Consider the following 19017-nt stretch of genomic DNA (forward strand, 5'->3'; position numbering starts at 1 on the left):
CTAATGTCCATGAACCAACAAAGCCCAGACTCCAAATCACAGGCACAGCAGGCTGACTCCAACCAGACTGCAACACCACAGGCACTGCCTACGGACAAAGGGTTTGCTTCCCCATTTACTGTTCCGTCTGGGGTTGGTAATCCTGTTAAGGAGGACATAGCGAACAGTCTAACTTTTCTTCTAACAGAAAAACTGGAAGAAAAGAATCTGAATGACACTGCAGACTCATACCAGTGCCCCAGTAACTGTGAGGCTTTAGCAGTGCCCAAAGTAAACCCACAAATCTGGGACAATGTCTCAGCTAAAACCCGCTCCAGAGACCTGAAGCTTCAAAGGGTGCAGAAACCCCTCATAAAGGGGGTCACTGCTCTTGCTCATGCCTTTAAGGGTCCATTAACCTTTGGACAGGGAGATGGTCCCGGCCAACTTGAACTGAATAGTCTCTGTAAGGAGCACATCAGCCCAGACCTGAACCAAAAATATGCCCACTTGTGCAGACCATCAACGAAGGTGACACAGTGGGAAAACAGGGAAAAGAGCTCTGTGAGGAGCAGAAGGCAACAATGGGGGCGATGCGCTTCGCATGCCAACAACGAGGGGATTTTTCACCCTTATACAAACAAACGTTTCCAAGCTGCAGGCTGGAAAACAGGTGGACATACCTCTGGAACTAACAAAGTTCCTTTATTTAGGGGAGGGGAGCCACACTCAGCTGAAGCTGAAACAGTTCCCACGCCACCGCACCAACCAATATCAAGGGAGACAGTACACCCAAGTCCAACAAAAGAACAGCCAGGCTAAAAAACCAACCTGGATGATTTATACCTGGCAGGCCGGGCAAGACCTACCGCAGTCGAGGTAGGTATACACACCAAAGGAGATGTAACTGTAATATGCATTTACAGAAAAAACATGAACATGTAGGTGGTCAATTGAGGCTATTTAGCAGAAAATCGGAAAGCCTAACCTCAGACAAAGTGAGTTGAGAGGCCATCAATGGCTATCACTTGGAGGTTGGAAAATTAGGTCCACCCCCGAGGCAGCTTTTTGCCCCAGTGCCTTACAAACTGACATACGAGGAACGGCAGGGGGTTGGGGAGGAAATAAATAACCTCCTCCAAAAAGAGATCATTGAGAAGACATGTTATGAGTATGATCAGTATGTCTCGAACATCTTCACTTGCAGAAAGAAAGATGGAGGCATGCGGATGATATTAGATTTGTCATCTTTGAATGAGTATATTGAATACAAACACTTCAAAATGGACACTTTTGAAAGTGCAATGAATTTCATAACTGAAAACTGCTATATGACCTCACTCGACCTTACAGATGCCTACTATTCAGTGCCCATTGCTGTAGGATGTAGAAACTTCCTCAAGTTTTGCTGGAACAATGAATTATACCAGTATAAAGCCCTCCCTAATGGGTTGAGTTCAGGGCCGCGCCTCTTCACCAAGATATTGAAGCCCCTTTCTCCAGATTACGAACCATCGGGCATATCATTACAGGGTACATAGAAGACATGCTGATTGTGGCACCCTCAAAGGAGGAAGCAGTCACAGCACAAATGCTGGCAGGACTAGGATTAATCATTATCATACACCCCACTAAATCAGTGTTCACCCCTCGACAAGAGATAGAATATTTAAGACTTATAATTGACTCTATGAAAATGAAAGTTGTCCTGCCAGCTGCAAAAAGCAGGTAACTTAAAGTGGTTTGCCAGTCCCTACTAGATGCATCCACATACACAATAGACAGGTGGCTAAGGTTATAGGCAAGTTAGTAGCCTCATTCCTGGCTGTGCAATATGGGCCATTACACTACAGACAGCTGGAGAAGGAGAAAACTTTGGCACTGAATGTGAAATATGGCCAATTTGACAGGTGTACATGTATGTACTTGTCTCCACCCGCAAAGGAGGAACTGCTTTGGTTGATTCGAAATATTGATAGTTCTGTTGTCACTCTTTGTAGAGGCAGACCTGATGTGGAACTCGCGTCAGATGCATCAGGGAAAGGATGGGGGGGCTACCAATGGCTCCACCCACACAGGGGGTCATTGGAACAGCACTGAATCTAGGAGAGTAGAGGAAAATGAGATTATCTTGAACTCCTAGCAGCCTTTTTTGCCCTGAAATCCTTTTGTGGGAGCATGCATATTATCCATGTTAAATTGAATTTTGGTAACACCACAGCAGTAGCCTACATTGCCCAAATGGGGGGGGGGTTCAAAATCAGAGATCTGCAACTCACTGGCTGAGCAATTGTGGAAGTGATGTGTAGAAAGAGCCATTTGGATATCGGTTGCCCATTTACCTGGGGTACAAAACACTGTAGCAGATCAAAAGTCACAAGAATTCCAAGATGAAACAGGGTGGATGCTCGATAAGAAGATATTTAATCAGTTATGGGAGTTCTTTGACAGGCCAGTTATAGATATCTTTGCTACGCGGTTAAATGCCCAACTTCCCCGATATGTATCGTGGAAACCCGACCCAGAAGTTGAGGCAGTGGATGCACTGTCTATGAGCTGGTTTTTTTTGTAATTTTATGCTTTCCCACCCTTTTGCCTAATTGGAAAATGTTTACAAAAGATAGTTTCAGACAAAGCAGAAGGAATTCTGATCATCCCAAAATGGCCTACCCAGACATGGTTCCCCAAAATGCTTAGCCTGTTAATTTAGATACCTGTTGCAATGCCCAAAAAATGCAATCTACTCACCCAGCCTGTTTCTGGTAATTACCACCCACTAAACCAGAAACTTGACTCCTTTGTTGTAGGTTGTCCGGCAATCCATCGAAAGTACTCCAAAGACATCTGCCGACATTATCCTCTCCTCTTGGAGACAGTCAACCAGGAAGCAGTACAGCGGATACATCGAGCGATGGCCTGACTTTTGCAGTGCAAGGAAAACAAATCCTCTGCAGGCAAATGCAGTGGACATTGTGACATTCCTGACCGATCTTTTTGAACGAGGACTAGGCTACAACTCGCTTAACGTTGCACGAAGTGCGCTTTCATCCTTTGTAGTCTTACGGGGGGGGGATGCAATAGTGGGTACACACCCCCTTATTGTCAGATTCGTGAAAGGGGCATATACCCGGAGATCTCCAGCCCCAAGGTACACTTTGGTCTGGGATGTGTTTGACTTTTTGCGTAAACTGTCTCCTGCCCACATACTCTCACTAAAGGAACTGACATTGAAACTTGTCATGCTTCTGGCATTGGTTACAGCTCAGAGAACACAGACGTTACACAAACTACACCTGGACAAGATGCAGCTGAAAGCCAGCTCTGCCATCTTCATCCAGGATCTGCTCTAGCAAAGTAAACCAGGGAACACTGGAATGATCATCAAACTTAAAGCTTATCCCCCGGACAGACGCCTTTGTGTGTACACCTACCTTAACCACTTCGTGCCGGGGCATTTTTCAACGTTGATGATGCTGGGCCGGCATGACTATCATTTTTTCCGTTTTCAAAATCCTTCAACAATTCATCATTCCATTTAACAGTCGTTTATAGCCGCACTGAGTAATCTTTAGGCACTACTCTAAGTTGACAGGTGACCTTCATTGACACCTGAATATTTCAGCCAGGCCTGCAGCCTTGTAAACAGAGCCCAGATTGTGCGGTGTTATACAACTGTCTTTTGTTCACGAACCTGGCTCAGTGCACTGCTGACCTCTTTTCAATAGGGGCCAGATTAGCATGCAGCGGTGCTGTGTGGCTCACCGCTGCGGTGGTGGAGAGCTTTTGTCCCCGGTGGTAATCCGCTTGCTCTAAATGCCCCAAACCCTGGTGTACAGGTTCAAAATAACGCTGGATTATCACCACTTTTGAGGGTGAAAAATGCCGGTAATGCCCAGCAGCCTGGTCTTTTGTTCGGAGTACGGTCTTTTGTTACAGGGCCCTGTTTCCTTTATCCGAGGTCGGAGACCCTGGCCACACATATAAACCATACAGCTCCGATTTTGGAGTCCCCGGCTGGTAGTGGTTAAACACTACCTGGCACGAACCAGTTCGCTGAGGAATCAGGGTCAAAGCAAAGAAAACCAGCTTCTAATCAGTTACAGGCTCCCACACGGTGCTGTCAGTAAGGACTCTGTCTTAAGATGGATCAATATAGTGTTGCCTCAAGCGGGTGTGGACACTTCATGCTTCAAGGCTCACTCCACCTGACCAGCTGCCGCATCCGCTGCAAACAGAATGCCCAATCCCTGATATCATTCAGACTGCAGGTTGGGCATCAGAGACCACCTTTCAGAAGTTCTACAACAAACCACTTGGGCACCTCAGGAAATGTGACATGCATTGCTTAACAGTTGTGCTTAAATGACTCACATGGATTGTCTGTGAATAGTTCCGTCCATATATTGTTATTGACCTAATGGTTCCTATATGTTGGCTGTCTCTTGGGTAATTCCAGAGCATTACCATGGTTCAATGCTGATGCGGTATGTCATAAGCATTAGTGAGGAGACAAATATTGATCTTCCCTGGCGTCATCGAATATTGGACGTGTATTTTGCGATTCCAGTCATCTTGTAACCCACCATGGACTATAGATTGTATTTGTTCATGTCTTAACTTGGAATTGCTTGATTGATATATCATGTTGCAGAAGGCAATGTTTATACAGGTGTTGTAGTTGGCGGTGATTGCCACATAAGTATACAGTGATCACTTGATTGGAGCCTGGATAGGTAGTCAAAGACAGTTGTCACTAATGTTTGGTGCGAGTTAATGACACAGCTACATTTAAGCTAGAAAGAAAAACAGTATTTTTCTTTTACAGTTTGTATGGCACAGACGAAAGCCGTGTGTTGGAGTTTAACAGCTGTATTAAAACACTAGTGTACCACAAAATCACATGTACTTGGTTTTGTGAAGTGTTATCCTATGCCAAAGAATCGCCCATACAGACTCCATACTGGATATGCGGCCAGATACCTGTCAACATCTCACAGAAACTCTCGCGAGATTTTGAAATAAAATGAAAGGATTAAATGAGAACTTACCTGTTTAAAATTTAATCCCAATTTTATGAGAAAGGGTGAGCGAGAGATTACGTGCCCGCCTCTCCCGCCCTATTTCTCTATCAATAGGACAAGTTCTCATTGATCCCTTCAGTTGTAACTGGGATAAGGTTTTTCATCTGACCTCATATCTGGTTTTCAATTATGACTTCACATGCGCGTGGCTGGAATCTCACATAATCTCTTGCTCGCCCTTTCTCATAAAATTTGGATTAAATTTCAAACAGGTAAGTTTTCATTTAATCCCTTCATTTACGAATGGGAATAAATATGTGCTCGGCTGGTCTTAAACTAATGTTTAATGACCGTTGGTCTTAGATTAACATTTAAGACTGGCCAAGCACAAATTTATTTGAGCATTTGTCCCACTCATTCTCCCGAGCCAGCCTTAAACACATGTTTAAGACCGGTCAAGCGCATACTTACTCCCTTATTTACACTGAAATATAGAGGTCATCAGGAACAATTCTAGTTCAGACGCTGACTGGCAGAGCCTATAGAAATCAATAACTGGGTACAGAAAGTTTGTTGATGTCTGACTAAACATGAAATTGTTGGAAGTAGGTCAACCTTGTGTACACATCTGTGGAGTGATGTTGGTGTGAAGGATATAACTTGGACACTATGGATTGTAACACATGGATGGTGCATGGAAATAGTGCGAAGCATTTACTGTTTTTTAACATATTCAAGAAATAATGGAGGATTTGGGAGGAGGGCTGTTGGAGGATTTTGAAGGATTGAGGATGTGCCCTGGCAAAATGGGCTGGGGGATTTTACTAGGTTAATGGAAAACATACAATGAACTCTGCTTAATAGTGGTTTTTGAACAGTGTGCCAAAGAAAGTACCCTCTGTGGCTTATGTGGTAGTTTGCCCGTACTTTTTAAAAATGGCACCTTTCTTGAAACAGAAATTATGGCCATGCACCCATTTTTGCTAGTTGAGAGATATTTTAAGCCTGTGGTTGACATCAAATTGACACGCTTTCACTGAAGATTTAATAGCTGTAGGTTTCATTACTGTTTCAATTTGTGGCACACAGTTTGTAGGTATCGTTTGTAGTTATGAACTGTGCAAACTTCATCAGTAGTTATTTACTCCTAATATGATGATGACAGACTTTGTCTGAAAATATGCATTTTTTAAACCTGTAATTCATAGAATATAAAGATTATTCAGGAAAATCAGGTATCGGCCCTTTGCATTGGTGCTTGAAATATTGTAAGTAAAAAAACGTCATTTGGTAATTAGAGTAAATGAAATATAATTTGAGAAGTTCTATTTCTGAGAAGTGAACTCTTGGGCATTGCCTTTTCATTTTTGCTCAGGGATTCCCACACTTCAGTACAGTGTGCGTGTTCAAATTCCTTCAAAGGTTTGTGCTTGGTAACTCAGTGTAAGAGAGTAGAAGAAGAGTGGAACTTTAGAGCATGCAGCTTGTGTCAACCTGTGAACCCCTGCAGCTATTAAAAAGGGTTTTGAAGAACAGTGCAAAAGTTACTTCAGTATTAACCCTAACCCACTAGGGCCTTTTTACTAGGGCACATCCTCAATCCCCCCAAATCCTCCAATTGCCCCACTTTAAAAACTGCATTCATCCTCAATCCTCCAAAATCCTCCAGTTAAATTTGGGGGTTATGTACAAAATGAAGGGCACCCGAATCCTCAATCCTCCATGGCCCTACTTTTTTTGGGGGGGTGTCTCTTTTGTTTTGGGGGGGAGTTGGGCATATCAGGTTGGTTGCTGGGCTGAAGCTGTTTGTTGCAGAGTTGGCTAAGGGCTTTACATTTGTAATAAACAAAGCAGACATTGTTTTAACACACTGCAGTTGAAGCTTGTGCAATTTATGACCAGCAGCAGTGAACAACGTAACACTGTCCTTGGGTACATGTATGTTGTGAACAGTGTTATGTGTGACCACATGCACCACTGTTTGACCGATTTTTAGTACTTCATTCACCATTCATCCTCAATCCTCCAAAATCCTCCAGCTTTTAAATCAGCATTCATCTTCAATCCTTCGAAATCCTCCATGCTTCAATCACCATTTATCCTCAATCCTCCAAACTCCTCCAGTGTTCAAATCATCATCCTCAGTCCTCCAAAATCCTCCAAAACCACCCAGGGGACTTGGAGGATTGAGGTGGGTTAGGAGAGATGCATAAAACAAACTATTCCACAATTCAAATAATTCAGATGAAATCAATCTACACTGTATGCTGTCATTTCACAAAAGCAAAAGAAAGATTTCTGGAGTTTATTGTACGGTAAAAGTGTACTTATTTGTAGAGATTTGCAGAGAAATTGACTGGAATGGTATTTGAACCTGTGACCTTACAAAAGTATCCCTAAACAAAAATAATGGAGAAGTTAAATTCCATGTTTGTGCAAGAACGTGTATTGCAACACATAATGGAAGCTTCATTTGGTAAGCATTACCATTCAAGTACACAGAGACGAACTTCAGTGGCCCATTTGCACACACCAGAAGGAGCCACCAACAAAGGGCTGGATTAAAAGTTTCCTTTCTACCAGCTGTGATTAGTTGTCATGACCAGTTTGGTTTATTTTCCCTTTGTGTAAATTCTTTGATTTTTATGAATTGTGATTGAAATTCCCAATTTGTTTTCATTGTTCAAAGATACTGGTCGGTTAATCACATTTGGTCTGAACAAGCATGGTCAGCTGGGTGTTGGAGACTGCAAGCCCAGATCAGGAGTCAATAAAATCAGTGGTGTACTTAGTAGTAAACAGGTACTACGTGCTGCATGTGGGGATGGTTTTACAGTCATTGCAACCAAGGGTAAGTTCAACCTTTGAACAGGGACCAAAGGAAACATGCACAATTGACATTGTTGTGTTCACTTACAATTGACCGCCTCCAAGAGGTGGAATTCTAGTAATGTCTAATCTAGAGGAACACTGTCTTCAATCCTATGAAAACTACCAATTATGTAAATATTTAACCTGAGCTCAAGTTTATGATACTGTGCAATCCATGTATTATGGGATGGGTAACATGACTTTTGGACAATACTTTTAGTAGTTTTTCAAAACCATTAATTCCAAAATGTTGATATTTGTCGAAACTAATGATTTTATATATCTATCAATAACAGATAATCAAATCTACTCCTTTGGGAATGTAGAGAGTGGTAGACTGGGCATACCTGTTGATCCAAGCCTTACCCATCGTAAGAAAATGGCTGTTCCCACGCCAAAGCCCATATTTGGGTCACTACACTTTGTGTCAGATGTATCATGCAGACATTGGCATTGTATTGTCATTGTTGGTAAGTTTCAATGGAAATGTGTTCAGGAGGTACCCATGTTTTGATACCAAAATGTTACTCTCATATAGTGAACATAGCAAAGAACCACCTCGTGGGAACAAGGAATGTGGTACACATAACAGATCTTTCAACTCCAAGATCAATTGTCTGTATTTACCGGTAGTTGTAAATTCTGTATCATGTGTCCAACCCACACATTTGTTAGTGTACTAAAAAGCCTCATTCTTGTGCTGCACTTAGTTTGGGAGTTTAAAATTAAATCTGCGCTTTGGCAATGCCTTGCCAGACAGTTAATTTGTTATATCATAAGTTAACTACAGCAGTTAAAAATGGCATTTGGTGAGATACAGTAAGTCACCAGTTGTCTTGCATGAAAAAAACCCTACTACCTGTGCCAGTTTATTACATGTAGCTATGACAGACAACTTCCTGCATTTTAAACAAGTTGAACACATAGTCAGGTTTTGTTGGATTCCAGGTAAAATAATCAGTCCAATCTGACACTTTTCAGTATCAATCTAAATCCATCTAAACCAGGTTTACTCTCAACATATTTGTTTTTCCATCTTTTTCTTTATGTAGAAAAAGTTCTGAAATCTAAAACTATTCGCTCTCCTCACCAAGACAGCTTCACTTCAAGCAGAGGTAAATTTTTCTACTCATTAAATTATAGCGTTGCACTTTTTGTATTGTTATTGGCCTCTTTCTACTTGTGGTGGTTCAGTGGTATTTTCAGTCATTGCCACATCAAACTGGCAACTGCTATTCTATCAACCACTGGAGTTTTGTGTCCTACTCCTGTACTTTATGCATGTAAGATTCAGAATGGACACAAACTTTTCACCAAGGGGAACTTTGAAATGTACAAATGACATTTCAGTTTATTTGAAATTCAAATAGAGGTCAGTTGCACAAGTCTTAGTTTGAAGTTGCAGAATCAATGGGTAAACATGAATTAAAATAATGTTTTTACTTCAGGAAAATGGAACGCACTACAGATCACCTGAAGATGCTTGTTTACCATAAACCTCAAAGCTATCAGTATTGTGTACTGCTTTGATATAGGATATCATACAAGTGGAATATAAACCAGAAGTGGTCCACTAATTACCGAGGGATGTTAGTTCTGGTATAGACTAATGTGAAGAGATACCAGTACTGCGGTGGCCCCACAGTCTGGGGCACATTCTTAAACTTCATGTGTGCATACGTTTTGGCCAATTACAGCACTTTTTTGATTGAAGAGGCAAAAAAACAGGTGTACGTGTACTGGTACCACCTTTGCAAACGTGGTGCCACTGTTGTAATGACTTCATGTACTGGTTACCGAATAAGTTGATACCATAAGATAAATAATTCAGTGTTTGTTTTTTAACACCTCACCCATGGATTCTTCACAGTTTGAGCAACTCTAAAATAATATAACTCTTAAACTGGAATTTACTGTTTGGTTTTGTCGCATTTAATTAAAGATACCATTTAAGAAAATATTCACTGTGTATCTCATACTTTTTTAGTTTACTTTGAATCAGTTAAATTAAGGAGTCTTTAAATTCACTGTCCATTAGGAGAGCACATCGGTGTTCATGCTTCTATTTTATCAACTTGTATGCAGAAATTTAAGAGCTGTTCTAGTACAGACCCCCTGCTTATTTTGCAAGGTGAACTTATATCATAATTTTTACAACTCTTTCTTGGCAAATCTGTATTTTCTCATTTATGGAGAATTAAGGAGATTTTGTTTGTTTTTGCAGGCTCTCAGCTATCAGAACCCAGTCAGGATGATAGCGTCTTTACTAGTGAAAGTTACATTTCTGATAATGCTGACAGTGAAGGGGCTGTAACTTGTAATGAAGATGAGCAGGATGTGCTGGCAATCACAGGCTCTAGTGATACAAACTCAAGGAAGGGAGATGATAGTATGCCACCATGGTTAGCTGAGGTGAGTATTAGTGATATTGTCTTGACTAGCTGTGCGCCGATTGTAACAGAGCTGCAGGATGGCAGCTGCCAAGGATGGAGCACAAGTCAATGAATATGATGCTGTTGTTGCTGCTCGATACATGTTTTCTGTAACTGTCTCAGGGAGAACTCTGTGTCGACAATGGAATGAGATGTGCAAAATCCACACTGGATTTCTGTTGGCGAGGACCTACAACCTGGGAAGTAGCACACAGGCAAGGACCTTGCTGGTGATACTCAATAGGGAATGCCGCCGTTGTTGTCATCTTATCTGCTACCTTTGTTTCTGTAAAGAGTGATTATGTTTGCATATGTTACATGTAGGTCTTACTGGAGTGCAAACACTTCAGAACCTTGGGTGGGGGAATGCCATCAACACCTAAGGGACTTTTATTTAAGCTCGCCAATGGCATGATTGACTACAGCCAAAGTGATTTCCGTATCAAGCTCATTCAGGATGGAAATGTTTGGCAGAGAATCATTAGGTCATGTACAGTTTCGTTTCTAGTGTCAAGTCATGAAACCAGTTTACTTCTTGTTAGTGAGGCTGGTTTGTTCTTAGGAAATTGCAGAAATGCATGTTCATACATTCATGGACTCATTAGCTGCTGTGTTGATATTGGATTATGATTAGATTGGACTCACACTTTGGAAATGCCTTATTCCTTAATCATGCTGTTGTTTTTTATACACAAACCTTAATTGGACAGAAGTTATTAATCCAAGAAAAAAAATAATTCAAGCATGTTGTCTGAGTTTTCATCAGAAGGGAGAGAGTTTTCATGTTTTATTTGGTTGAGTTTAGCTCTGACTGGTTTCTTCTTTATGCTGTCAGGTTTCTTGTAAATGAATTAAAGAGGGTTTGGAAAAATTTGTTTCAGAGCTGGCTAGCTTGGGACTGTTGTTTGTGATTGAAGCAAGAGCGGGAAAATTTTGGGCCTTTTTAAAAAATTATCTTTCTTTTTTTGTGGGAACACCTCTTTTCTAGTCAGTTTGCAACAGCCCAATTCAGTCTCTTCTGGAAAATTGTCATGATTCAGAAACGAACAATGGTGTGGTGGGGCAGGAAAGATGTGTTTGCACTTGAAACCTCGTTTTTGGGGTCATAGGTGTAGGAAATGGGCCAGCAAATGGTGACCTGTCTGGAATTCTTTGAGAATAACGAGATGGCCTCTTATCCTTCCAGCACACCTTCATGTTCTTTTGTAAAATGTAAGGCTGTATTCAAATAACTTGTATCTGTATTACTTTTTGTGACCTGTGTCATTAATATACTGTTGCTTGTAGATTTTGCTTTTACTTAAAACAATCTGTAGAAAACAACTTATGCCATGCTGTCTTCCACAACCTTGGCTTGTTTTGACATAAGCAGACTGAAGAACCAATGCACAAATGTGTCTACCACTGAACGATGTGATGAGATCAGATAAAGTACTCTTGAAAATTTAAATGCCTTTAGTTTTTTTCATTTTGCCTCTTATTTCAGGAGCTGGAAAATGCAGAATTTATACCCTTGGAAAGTGAGAGTGATTCCCCTCCTGATCCCATTAACCCATCTGTTATAAACCAGCCTCCTCATGACCTGCAGCATTTGGACTGTCCTACACATAATCCAGCTGTAGCTCCACCAGTGGCAATGTTGTCTACATCACATGATCAGAGATCTCTTGATGCCAGTTCCATTTCTGTTGGGTTTGCCACAAGCCAGGTTACCCATGGCATACCCTTCTCTGTGCCCCCTCTCTGTCTGGATGGTCTGTCAGGATCTGGGGATTCAATCAGACTTCAGATGATACGTGATAGGGAGAGAGATGAAGAGTTGGAAGCACTCAATCAACGAGTGATTCATCTTGAAGCAGAAAATAAAAAAGTAAGAAAATACACTTGCTTTAACCATTTGCTGCCGGGGAACCCTGTTTCGAGCACCATGGGTTTCTACACAGAGCCAGGGTGCCTGAAATGGGACAAAAGAGCTGGTCCAGTAACAAAAGACCCTACTCGGAACGAAAGACCTGCTGCTGCTGGGAAGTGCCATCATTTTTCGGCTTGCATTTTTCGAAGGTAATCTGTCACTGTTTTTAAACAGTATACCTCTGTTTTGGGCATAGTGCGCCCATGGGATTAGCACCATGGACAAAAGTGCTCCAGGGCCCCACACAGCACTGCTGCATGCTAATCCTGCCGCGTTTGAAAAGACGCCACTTGCATTCACTGGGGACAAAGGAAATTACACAACACCTCACAATTCTGCGCTCTCTTTACAGGGCAGCAGGCTTGGCTGAAATATTCAGGAGTCAATGAAGGCTACCTGTCAGCTTAGAGAAGCCACCAGAGAGTCAATTGTGTGGGTGTAAATGTCTTGAAAATCTCCTGTATGTGTGCACTGCATTTTTAAAAGCGCCCTGGCTATGCATACAAACCCAAGGTACCTGAAACCGGGTTCCCCGGCAGCATATGGTTAATGTGGAATTCTAAGACCGCTAAAGAAAAATACAGATAAAATGTGTTTGTTCTAGTTATAGAGTTGTGTTACAAACACAAGGTGGTCAGACAATTTCAATTTCTGATGCAATGACGTCATAGAAATTTGATGTGCGCATTGGAAGATGTAGTGACAAATATTAACCCGAATCCCTTGCAGTGCATACACTGTACAAGCGTGGAATCACAATGATGCCATCATGTATCAAATTGGAAGTGATTTAAATCCCCCCAAAACTGGCTTCTTTCAGCAGTATCTTATGAACTAATCCAGGTATGGTGTTCATATTTTGGTATCAGACAAATTGTAGGTCGGGCAATAAGTTTGTCTGGGTGTCAAAGTCAAGTGATGCTTGCTTTGGGGATTAACCCTGTTGTGGTTTAACAGTATAAATGTTCACATGCCAACAGTTACAGTGTATTGGTTGCCAGCACGAAATAACACTGGGTCTTTTGTACTGTCATAACTGATACAGTTGGTTTACTGCACAGTTATTTACACAAAGCAGTGAGGCACAATTGTTTAGCCCTAACCCCCTAGGCTCCTGCACTAGAAAGCATACTGAACCTCACAAATCCAAATCCAACAGGTTCATGTACTTGTCTATGTACTTGTACATGCAGGTTACTGTACCAAACCTGATAAACTCCAACAGAATGAGCCCGTTGGAGTTTGAGTGATATTGTATGGATGGGTCTATGCAGTATAGAATGACTTGCACTGAACAGTACCAAACCTGACAAAATCAAGCATAGTTCAACAATTGGTACAGCAAGCCAGACACTGCACACAGTGACCTGTGTGTGTCCCAACTCACACAGAATCCAACACCATCTCCCTGGGCCTTTCATCCCAAGTCTCACAAAATTCAACAAGAAGTTCCTCAGGTACGCCACCAAACCTGCCAAAACCTCACAAAACCTGCTGTTGGAGTATGGCAGGTTTTGGGCAGTTAGGGTTAATACACAGTACAATCTGTCATATCATTATCCCTATGAGGGTGAGTTACCGCAATGTACAGAACTCACCCAAAGAGTGATGTCATCATAGGAGGGTTAACCCTCCTTCAGATGGTTTTGGAGGATTTCAGAGGATTGAGGGTGAATGGCAAAAGTGTATGGCTTATTGTGAAGGATGCCTTGCATGAAGGTTGTGGGTTAGACTATGTGTTGTTTTTGCTTAGTCCTGCACAAATTCAGGCAGATATTTCTTTTGAATCAACTGCACTGCCCAAGAATGCCAGTCTCACTTCCTCAACATAGTAACAGGAGTTGCCAGAGGATTTTGAAAGATTGAGGCAGTAGGCACACCTCCAAGTAACATTTTCAATAAATTTCAGGGGATTGAGGGGGGGTCCCTAGCAAAAAGGGCCCAGGGGATTAGGGTTAATGAAGGGTCAAAGTTTAGGTGCATTTTAAATGCTTAGAAAAATTCTAAAATAACACACCTGTCAATATCTTCTGAACAGTTGAGGATACTAATGTGAAACCTTGTACTTGTTGGTTCCTTGATACCAAGATATGTAAGCTGTCATGATATAACTGTGATGTACTCAAATCTGAAATTATGAGAAACTTAAGGTCAAAATTAAAAAAAAAAATGTTTTCAGCTGTACCGTAATTTGGGAATTGAATGAGGTAGGACATTTGTATTTAGGGACCTGGTAGACCACACCTTGGGCAACTTTAGTGATTTCATTGGAAAGTGATGTGATCTGGATGTCTCGGGTAACTGATATGTTGTTTAATTGTTTGTTTGTTTGTTGGGGTGTTGGGTTGTTTATTTGTTTGTTGGGGTGTTTGTTTGCTTGTTTCAATATTCTAACTTTATGTAGGATTATTGCATTGATGTGTATTTTACATGTTTAATGATAATATGAACCAAATCTTGTCACATGCCAGAGCACTGCACCGGCACGGCCTGCCTGGCAAAATCAGTTCTCCTATCTAATCAAAATTTGTTTTGCACGGCCATTTATGATATAGAACATAAGGCCGTGCCTATCGGAGATTGGCAAACATAATGTTAAATTGGAATATACAAATTAGAATTGTTGTGCGGAAAGGCTGTACGTTGCATGTTCTCAGTTGATTATTAGTGAATTCTCACCACATGGTATTTACAACCATCACATGATGTGGGGTCATTGTAAGTTTACTGTACATATGCACGTATGTACATGTACAGTATATTTATAGTACACGTACGTGTGTAAACCCACACGTGCCGACCGCTGGTGCAGCGGAACTCGTTATCCATTTTTCATTGTGTTTGCTTTTTATCACGTTTTCTTGTGTGCATTCTGTGCGCTGTCAATGTCATGCCATATTAAAGCTGAACATCTGAACCAACCAGTTTGGTTCGGTTCGATTACAAAAAGCCACGTTAAACAATTTTGGTTTGGTTCAGCGGTTTGGCTGCAGCACTACGGGTAGGCTTAGGTGGGGGAAAGGGTTGGGGTCTAGCTGTAGAGGGTTAGGAGTGGATGGAATGGCATGGAATTAATGGAAATTAGGTAGGGTAAGATGGGAATTTGGTAGTTTTGGGTAAGGATTTGTTAGTGTCTGCTGGGGATTTATTTCGTGGGTTGGTTAAATTTTTATTGTATTCATGTACATGGAAAAACATCACCTTCGATAGCTACAAATGCGCATGTGCAAGCATAACTGCTGAAAATAACACAGACCATGACAACACCCCGGACACACTGTATGTCCCACATTCCCTGTGTAGCTCTCCCCTTCAGCGGGCACACCGCTGAGTACAAGCACTTTCTCTGAGCAACGTGCCATTACTTAGTACTTGCTGTACAACTGTTTTTCCAACACTTTAAACCGTTTATGTTAATCGTGGTTAAGGACAAGTAAATGTCAATCCTGTGGCAGCCCATCATCAACCTTTTGATGTCGATGTTCACTTCAACTGTAAAGACATCAATTATAATGCCAAGATCTTCACAAGTCTTGTGTTTTGGCTTGCTCTCCTTGTCAGAAATGTCGAGAATTTGTCAGCATTCTTGTGTGGGAGGACTGCAGTGTCACCCTAAGATAGATGGAGTTCCTGCATGCATTTTAGTTCTACATCTGCAGTTCAGACAAAAGCTTCCGACAGTCTGTGTCCAATTTGCAATTTTCTGCCCTGTTCTTCCCTACCAAACATGACAATTTCTTTGCTTAAGCATTTCCTCGTGCATCGTGGGGAGGTTGCTGGTTTCATCATACAGTCATATAATATACCATAATAGCCTACCGGCCACTAGCGTTACTTGCACATTCCCGGATGAGTCCATGCTCCTCAATGACCATGGATTACTCCTCTGCTTTTATGCCTGCAGATCCCGTTTACAGTATCTGGCTTCTGGGGGGAAATTTTCTTTCCTTGCAGTATCGACCAGAGTTTCACACAGAGTACTTGCTGCCAGCAATCTCAGACTTGAATTAACAGTCCTAGCAACACTTGAGCCATGCACTTTGGACGGGCGGCCAACGCCTCACCAGATCGTGTTCGGGCTCCCACTGAAGCAGCAGGAAACATGACTATGTCCATGCCTTCGCTCCCTTTCTTCGATTTGGTGATGCAGTCATTCTCCTTCATACAGCTGTTCTGGGTTATCTCTGGGCCACTGCACCCATGATGATTCACCCGTGTGTTCATTGTTTTCTAGTGACTCGGGAGATTATTCTTTCCAGCTGGACAACACTTCTTCTCTCACTGAGGTTACTACCTGGTCATACCTGAAGTGAATTATTAAAGTCTTTAAATTTTTTCCTTTTCTAAATGTATAATCCCTGCTGATGGGTTTAGTTCAAGAAATTCATTGCTAGAGCCCAGCTTCAAGAGCAATTCCTCTTCCTCGCAAAATCTGAGAACCCTTCTCAATATTTTTATGCCTTCTGTTTCTACCAGGGTCAATAACACTCACCATCTCCACTGTTTATGAGGGACCCCTTTGCCGATAAATTTGGCGAGTCTACTGCCTGCATCCTACGCAGATTACCAATACCTATGCATTATTTCCCAGTCCATTACTTCCATTCATTAAATTCTCGATCACCAATAGTGCACCCCCACTCACTCGCCCCCTGCAAAGGCACCAGCCATGTTCATCCTCGTTTTCGTAGCGCCATTACGTTAGGGAACGTGTTGTTTTGGCTCCGAATTTTGGGAGTTTTTTCCTTCACTGACGCATGCTTCGGTGTTATTCCTCTTTCACCTTGTTTGTTTATTTGTTCTGATTCTTGTGAACAGTAAGATTGTTCCTTTGTCATTTTATTTCTGGATATTTTATCGTTTTCTTTTCAGTCTTGCACTGGTGGCAGACTGACCTTGTATTGACCTGTATTCAGAGTTCGCCAGGTGGTGCTATTGCTTTGATAAGCATTTATTTCCGTTGCTTCAGAATAAATATTGAGTATGTGTGTTTATTTATTCTGCTTGCTTGTTTATATTCTGTGATTTGACCCAGTTGTAGCATTCTTGATAATAATTTGATTAGTTTTCAAAAGCAGTTGTTTCATTATTCTACGGTTATTTACTTGTTGGTTTTTCATATCGCCGGGTATTTTGGCATTTCTGGTTTCTTGATATTTCTAATATTTGCTTGTCGATTTTTTGTAATTGCTGGATATTTTGGCATCGCTGGGTTTCCAATTTCTCTCTGTGTATTCTGTGTATTAGATGATCAAAAACCTGAGGAAAGTTTGAGTTAGTCTTTACCCCACTTTGAGATATTCGCTCGCTTGTGGGCCAGGGATCACTTAATTAGCAAGGACAGTGGTGTGTTGGTTTCAGCCCTTGCTAAGCTAGGGAATAGGACAGTGTGTGGTTAACTATTCCTTCTCGTCGGCCGGTCCAGGGTACCACCGTGCGACACCCGTAATTGCTCCAGTAGCGTACAGTCGAGAACACGAGTTCGCTCTTCGAGCATCAAGTGATATTCGCGAACTCATAGTGGCAGTACTGGTGTGGTATCTGGTATTTACGCCGCAAGCTCTGAGATCCGGTATCTCCAGTCTGATCCCACTGCACTACTGCCTTCGGGAGCGAAGTTGAGTCAGCCACTCGAGGGGCCACTCGGGCAACTCAAAACTCGGGCACACTGTAACAGACCTTGGTGTGCCGACGGGCATTACATAGAGCATAGCTCTCCCTGTGGGCCTTCATCGAGCTTCAAGCATCACTGGCCCCCTATGCTCCACTACTGCCATGGCCCACTCGACTTGGTAGGTTGCATCTCGCCTAGTGTTCCCTTATCCTAGGAGGTTGGTTGGCTTTCGGCAATGGCGTCTCTCCCAACCACCTTGACTAACCACCTTGATCTCGGCATCTGTTATTGTCCAACTGCAAAAGATACAAAAACAAGAACACTCAATCAAAAGGTTGTGACAAATACTGATTGGCACATTTCTCCTTATTTAAGGATTTACTTCTTGTTTTATGTATCAGAATCAATTCAATTTAAAACAAATCAGAATTAATTTTCCTTATGATCGCTGTGTTTGACGGATGGAAATGCTGCCCTTATCAACTGTCTCTGCAGATTGTCATTGCAAAGAAGAAATTTTAACAATCACCTGTCAGCGCCAATCACCTGTCAGTTGTAAATACAGGTTTTAACTGACGTGAATGACGTGTTATCGGACCTTCAGCACACACATTAAACATGTTAAAAAATATTTGCTGACAAAAATCATTTAAGCTAGTTAACCTCTTCCCCAATCATTGGCTGTCACAACGATCACATCTGGGTAGTAAAATGTGGCCTAGAGCTGTGAGCATAAGGCTTGCACAGTCACAGCATGCAGCATGTTCAGCAAGGCCATTGACAAAGTGGGCATTATAGACAGTCAATGGAGCCCCACACTTGACTCAACGGCAGCCCACCACACACGGCGGCTGCGCCAGTGCTTTTGTGACCGGGGCCGGTGTCAGCTTTCCTCCCACGGGTGTCAGCTTCCAGGCATGCAAGACAACTTGGCTGGGCATGGTAGCCATGGCTTGATCTTGACGTTTCTTATCTCCGATAAAAACAAATAAGGCCAAAGTCTCATATTTTCACAAAACAACCAGCATTTGATCCAAACCAGGGAGTTCTCTAACTCTTCAAGACACTGTTCACATTGTGTCTGCAATTTGAATTCGAAATATCACCAAAATCATGATATTCCTTTGTGAATTTTCCTGGCTAAAAATATTTTTGCTGTCTTCCCATGATCAAAACAATGGAGAATGC

The 19017-nt window shown here is 41.9% G+C and overlaps 1 protein-coding gene across 10 annotated transcripts in view; it reads left to right on the plus strand.

Annotated features, from left to right (window-relative positions):
- The window catches only part of nek9 (NIMA related kinase 9), a 135723-nt gene that overhangs the window by 88365 nt on the left and 28341 nt on the right, over positions 1-19017 (plus strand). For 8 of the 10 annotated variants that reach the window (XM_087140043.1, XM_087140027.1, XM_087140029.1 and 5 more), the window contains 5 exons: positions 7690-7851; positions 8168-8341; positions 8924-8986; positions 10096-10283; positions 11790-12173. In XM_087140043.1, coding sequence (XP_086996169.1) covers positions 7690-7851; positions 8168-8341; positions 8924-8986; positions 10096-10283; positions 11790-12173 — 971 coding nt within the window. Of the gene's footprint in view, positions 1-7689; positions 7852-8167; positions 8342-8923; positions 8987-10095; positions 10284-10426; positions 11747-11789; positions 12174-19017 lie in introns of those variants that run through there. The other 2 variants (XM_087140071.1, XM_087140065.1) reach the window with 2 other exon arrangements.

This window comes from Acanthaster planci, linkage group LG01 (assembly GCF_054643075.1).
Source record: "Acanthaster planci isolate LZ-2023a linkage group LG01, COTS_SCS, whole genome shotgun sequence".
Lineage (NCBI taxonomy): Eukaryota > Metazoa > Echinodermata > Asteroidea > Valvatida > Acanthasteridae > Acanthaster > Acanthaster planci.